Source organism: Rutidosis leptorrhynchoides, chromosome 4 (assembly GCF_046630445.1).
Source record: "Rutidosis leptorrhynchoides isolate AG116_Rl617_1_P2 chromosome 4, CSIRO_AGI_Rlap_v1, whole genome shotgun sequence".
Taxonomy (NCBI): domain Eukaryota; kingdom Viridiplantae; phylum Streptophyta; class Magnoliopsida; order Asterales; family Asteraceae; genus Rutidosis; species Rutidosis leptorrhynchoides.
In genome coordinates, this window is record NC_092336.1 from 91,450,210 (window position 1) to 91,456,716 (window position 6,507).

Sequence of the window (6,507 nt, forward strand, 5' to 3'; positions counted from 1 at the left end):
TGATTATAATCTAAGTGGTTTGTTTGGAATCCTCACTAACATTGAAGAAACTAAGTTGAAAAAGACGATAAATGCTAAGAAGATAGCTTAGGATCCAGATGCTACACTAGTTGCAACAACCAAAAGAAATAAAGAACTATTTTCTAGTTACTCCACTAAAGTTGAGTTTGAAGAGGAGAGTGATGAAACTTCAGAAGATAAAGATGTTCAAATGCTAGAAGAACAGATGACTCTTTTTACTCAAAGAATTGAAAAGAAAATGTTTGAACCTAGAAAAGGAAATAGTACCTTTGATCCCAAGAAGGCTACTTGTTTCAAGTGTGAAAAAGTTGGTCGTATTGCTACTGAGTGTAGCTCAAGATTAGCCGAGCTTGACTAGACTCTTACACCCTTTAGGTGAACATGTTTGACACAGGTAATACAATTGATATACCCTTTTCTACATCTAACCAAATATAATAACAATAAATAACATCACCAGTTCCGGAAGCAATCCCGTTACATATGACAACTCGAATGGAGCTTGCTTTTCTTGCAACTCTAATTTTGCCAAAAGTGAGAAGGGGCGAAGAACATTACTGTTTGTGCCTACTAACCCCACTCACTATAATTGATTACCCTTATTTCTTTTGTTGCACAGTTTGATAATCGTATTATTTCTATGATCACTTCATTACAAAGGCTTGAAATATCAGGAACTACTAATCCACATGTTTGGTACAACCAAGCTTTTCAATGGATAATAAGCTAATGATCCACAAGTTGAGTTTAAAACCAGATTGAGAGTAAAGAATGACATGTTTATACTTAATCACATATAACTTTTTACAAATAATAAATTTCAAGTGCTCTACTTAAGGGCGGAAAGCGTCTAGCAAGTTAGTTCGGCCATTAACCCTCTTCGTGAAAATCCTTCTACTCAGTTCCCTCCCTGCCTCACGTATACAATAATAAAAGAAACAAAAAACGATAGGATATTACTATTACTATACTATCTAATAGACAAAAACGGTGAATAGTAATTAAGGACATTTTCGTCATTTCACTTTTTTTTTTTAAATTCTAATAAAATTTCACTACACCAACAAAGACCCCCACATTTTTTTCAAATATTCAAATCAACCTCCCAAACAGGAGGGTAAAGTATCAAATAACTATTTTCATAAAAAAAAAATTAAATAAACTCCACCCAAATATTCAACGGGTCATATCTTCTCGCTCGCAACGAGTTAAATTTTCCGACACCATCGTTAAACTCGAAATAATTTTAGGAACACAATGTCACTAACTATACGCAAAACGGACGCTTTTTAAAAAACTCTAAAAAATTGGGGTATTTTTCATACACGTTGATTTTGCGTTAAATTTTTAAAAGTCGATAATTACATAGCTAAACGCGGAGATGGGCATATATTGTTAATTTAAAATAACATTTAAATCTTTCACGGGTTATACCTTTTATTTCGACTCGAGTTGCGGTTCAACGACATCATTCTTTAGCCACGAAATAATTTTACAAACTAAACGCAATAAAATACATCGAAAATCGAACCCCCGGCGCGAAGCGAGGGTTCAACAACTAGTTTAATACTATAAAGCACCAATCATGATACCTCAAATGTTAAAACAACCGATTAACTTTATCCCCAACATAGAGCACACAACAATCAGATGGCTTGACACGGAATATATATTTACGATAATCATAACAAGTGCCCCATGAGTGCGCTTATAAGTGCATGTTTCATTACGTTTAGCCATTTAACTTCAACTTTAGAACAGACCAAAAGCGAAAGTGATGCCAAAAAGGGTTTGAGGCCAAACAGAGCCGCGTTTTGAACCCAGTTTGGGGCTCAAGTATAGTAATATTTACTAGTGTAATAGAGAAAAGACAGCATTTTCTTGACAAACTATACTCCCCTAAAGCGTTAACTAGTGTAATAAATGATCACAATGATATGATGGATATTTCAGAAGTTATAACAATCACACTAATGCATCGTGCAAACACTCACCTGAAAATCTCAAACCTACCTTATAGAAGCATTTGGAGTACATATAGCACTGGCCTCTATAAAAACATTGACACAAATCAGATTAATAATAAGGATTTTGATAAACATATCATTTTTCTAATAATAATCCCAACTCAACAATTTGCAAAAGTAGAGAGAGAGAGAGAGAGAGAGAGAGAGAGAGAGAGAGAGGGGGGGGAGAGAGAGAGAGAGAGAGAGAGAGAGAGAGAGAGGGGGGGGGGAGAGAGAGAGAGAGAGAGAGAGAGAGAGAGAGAAAGGGTAAGTAAGACCACTTATTAGTTCATGATGTGACTAGGTCAAGAAGTGAAATTTTTTAATGGGGAGTGTTAGATTTAAGTGTTAAATTTGGGGTGGGTGAAGTAGTAAAATATTATTGCTGTTAAGTATAAAATATATTAGTTAAAAATATATAAAAATTAATGCTAAATTCTGATTGGCTGGAGTGGATTTGACCCTTTTTCCCATTTCCGTCAACCATATGACTAACGCCCCTTTTTCGCCAGTTCTGACGCCCCGTCAGAGCTCTGCCACCTAGATTTCCACATCATGTGAGGGAAATTTTTGATGCCCCATTAAAAGTGGTCTAAGTAGATAACCTACCTCTTAATCTCCTAGTAAGGGAACAATCCCCCTGCAATCGATTACAATAAACACTTCTCTTTTGTTCACAGTTTTACTAATTACATTTTGCTCAGGTGAAAATCAATACGGACGAGGCCAGTTTCCGCTGTAATAAATCCTATCTTGAGGATCTCTGTAGTTGTCTCTGCGTCCACCACCACCACCGTAGCCACCAATTCTTCCACCACTACACAAACAACCAATTTTAGCACAATCATAAAAGCCAATAAACACACACAAAAGCTCGAGTTCATACAACAAACAGGGGCCTAAAACTAATTATTTTAATGAAAGTTTGGGAAAGGTAAGCACACAAACAACCTGAATGCTTAACAACCATAAATGACATCATTACACACACACACACACACAGAATAATTACAAGTATTGCCTAGGAGTGACTGTCAATTATTAGATAAAACGGGTTCCACCTCCACCTATATTTCGCAGCCTCTACAAGTATAACAGTGGTTATAATTTGATTATGGTTGTCACTGTCTTACAATTTTAATAATCGACATAGAATAGTAAAGCATAATAATAAACCAAATCAAATATTAGTGTCAAACCGCAAGGATCAATTTGCAAAGAAAACTGGTATCATTAGAGTGAAAGGTATTCAGCAAAACATACTCTCTTTATACCATTCAACTAGCATGCATATACCTAGAAACAATGCAAAATCTCACTCACGAATCCACAAAACGCAGCACATAGGTTATTGAAAAAGTAACTTCAACATGTATGACTATTCATCAAACCATTTGCTAATCATACGACAAGATAACTTTTCACTACAAAACTTCAACCGTATGTGATATCATCACGAGAATAAACATCCTAACAAACCATAGGAATGCTCACAGGACGTATTTAGCGGAAGTCATTGTTTATTTTGGACCATTGAAATGAGATGACGACCAAAAGATTCTAATATTAAACAAAAATGATCCATACATAATCACGTGTAAGATGGAACATCCTAGCAAATCATTAAGGTGATGAATTACTTAAAAAGAAAGACGTTATATATATGAATAAATATATAAATATTAAATTGATCATGATGAGATAATTACAACACATACCCTTGCGCAGGAGGAGGAGGCCTTGGAGGAGATTTCTCAGCCATTTCAACGCTAATTATGTGACCTCTCAGCTCATGATCTGATGAACAAGAAAACAATTACATGTAGCCGCATAACAAAGTAACATAACCTAGAAGAAAGTTCGGTAACAAGGGCATACTGTTGTAAAATCCGCCAGCAGCATGTGCAATATAAGGATTCTCAAAGACCAACACAGCATCTCCTTTGTTTTTTCCGTGTTCATCGGTGTAAATCGTAATGTCATAAGGCCACGTGTCATTATAGCTTCGCTCCTGCTTAATTCTTCCAATCTACAAACACCATGACGTATATGCAATTGTCATTCAACAACTTCTCAAACTAATATATATATAGAGTTCACTAGCTAGGTGAGACGAGGAACAAGCCAAAATTGGTTTAAAGTGGAAGTGGGTCAAATTTATAAGGAGAAGAAACCAACCAGGCCAGCTTGAGTTGACACAACATACACTTAGAACCTTTTAAATATAATATACGGGTCTATTGGGATCTCAAAAACAAAATGTAATATAAAAAAAAATCCAAATCATAGTTCCCCTTTAACTAATACTTTTCTTTTTTATTTCACCCACTAGACCCATTAATGATGAGATACAGCCCAAAACGACCCTAACATATAAAAAGGGAATTATAATTTCCACATCTAACAGTAAAGTAACTTACTGCTTGACAATATAAGATAAACGACAATTCTATGTACCTGTCCAAGGCCTCCAAATAGCGCTCTCAATTCATCAACAGTCACATCTGGAGGCAAATTCGAAATGTAGATACGTGCATTGTCACAGGATTTATCACAAGTTTCATGACACTTCTTAACCTTTGCAGGTGCTTCAGCAAGAGCACCACCAGAACCACCTTGACTCTTTGGTCGACCACCATAACCACCTTGACTCTGTGGTTGACTACCTTGACTATGAGGGTCAATTTGACAATACCATTAATAAAGAGAAAGCATGCAACTTCTATTATTTGAGAAAGCATATATACTCTTAAATACTAAATGGACTAGAATAAGACTTGCAGTACGTGTGTTCAGAAAACAAAATTGTAGATCATAAATTATTTGAAGTCAGTTAAAGGTGTTTAGAATTGTTTATTTTGAACAGTTAATCTACTTAGTAAATAAAAAGTACCAACATATGTTTTGTTAAGTGCTTACTCCTACTAGGATAAGCACAAGTGCATTTTAAAAAGAATGTTTAGAACTGTTTCATTTTAATAATATAATTCGTAAGTACTATATAAGCAATCCCAAACATTGAAACACCTCTTCAAAATATAAACATTTAGCAATGATTTTATTAAGGTACATATAACGAAAAGCCGGTCTCAAAAGAGAATTTATTGAATAACATGCCCAACACCAAAAATCTAGATGCGAGTCACATGTCCTACTAGAAAATGCCAACAAAAGAAACCTATTTGTATCCACCCATATCCTATTAACGCTATAGCTAGACACAGCATGAGCTTGTAACATGCTAAAATCTTTCTATCTCTATAAGTCACCGATTTAAGATACACACTTTACGTTTCGAAACAAGATAACTGACAGAGTTCATGAATACCAACTATGACTTGTGAAAAATATTGTGTTTAGTAACCATTCTTTTTGAATACGATCAAAACATGATTCAGGCATTATAAGTTATATACTATAACAGCATATTTCCATCCCACTAATGTCATTATCATGATATGCATTCTAATTCTAGTATAATTGCCAAAACAAATTCAGATGTGCATAATTCAAAATACATAACCAAATCAACAAAGGAAAAAAAAAAAAAAAACAAATTACTCTGGATTAGGGCACGGCCAGTCTCCTTCTCTACCACCACCTCCGCCAATGCGCCCTTGATCTCCACCACCTTGATATCCACCTCCACCTGAACAATTCAAGAGAATAAAACGCATATTCGATTACATACTCCAATTATTACATTCTTATTTGATACGAAAAATTACTAATTAAAAAAGCATCAATTATGTGATTTACCCCCGTATCCACCGCCACTGCCTCCTTCTCTAGCACCACCACGACTACCGTAACCGCCGCCGCCGCCACCACCACCACTGCTACCGTATCCACCACCACCGCTGCTACCGTATCCACCGCCAGTTCCGGCGTATCCACCGCCGACGGGCGGTGGAGCAGATCCATCTCCTTCATGACCGTATCCAGGCATAGTGTGACTTAGGGTTTCGTTTTTTTTTTTTTTTAAATTTTTTTTTACGAGGAACCACTGCCAGGAACGGGCACATTGGCCCCGCAGCGGGTAAACTCGGGTAAACGGCAAGCCAAGCCTCCACCGCTAACAGGTAAAGCATCCTCAGGCTATTGGTCTCTTAAGTTCGCCCTAAGCGTTTGAAGTGCCTTGAAGGGAAACGAACCCGTGACCTCACCTTCATTGAAAGTGTTGGTGGCCATCCAAGCTATGCCTGAATGGTTTTTTTAAGTTTATGTTGAGAGGGGGGATTTGCGTTATTTATATACGAGGAGGATTGATAAGCGGGGCTTTGTATGGGATCGGATTATCGATGCATCCGGTCGGGTTTGGAACTAGTTAAAATAATCTCATAACCGGTTAGGAAACCTTGTTTTAAATCCGGATCCATACCCGTCAGGTTCACATTTACTTCTAACCGTCAAGTTATCGAGTTTTACCATGGGTAAACGGGAATCCCCGTTTACTTATCAACTCTCGGGTTACTGGATT

At 36.6% G+C, this 6,507-nt stretch overlaps 1 protein-coding gene across 1 annotated transcript; it reads right to left on the reverse strand.

Annotated features, from left to right (window-relative positions):
- Positions 1 to 2,556: 2,556 nt before the first annotated feature.
- LOC139840804 (transcription initiation factor TFIID subunit 15b-like) lies at positions 2,557 to 5,976 on the reverse strand. The gene is made up of 6 exons (XM_071831049.1): positions 5,787 to 5,976; positions 5,589 to 5,676; positions 4,485 to 4,698; positions 3,906 to 4,056; positions 3,746 to 3,824; positions 2,557 to 2,844 (listed from the first exon to the last, which is right to left on the reverse strand). The coding sequence occupies exons 1-6, from the start codon at positions 5,974 to 5,976 to the stop codon at positions 2,739 to 2,741; spliced, it is 828 nt and encodes a 275-aa protein (XP_071687150.1). The 3' UTR covers positions 2,557 to 2,738.
- Between the last annotated feature and the right edge of the window lie 531 nt (positions 5,977 to 6,507).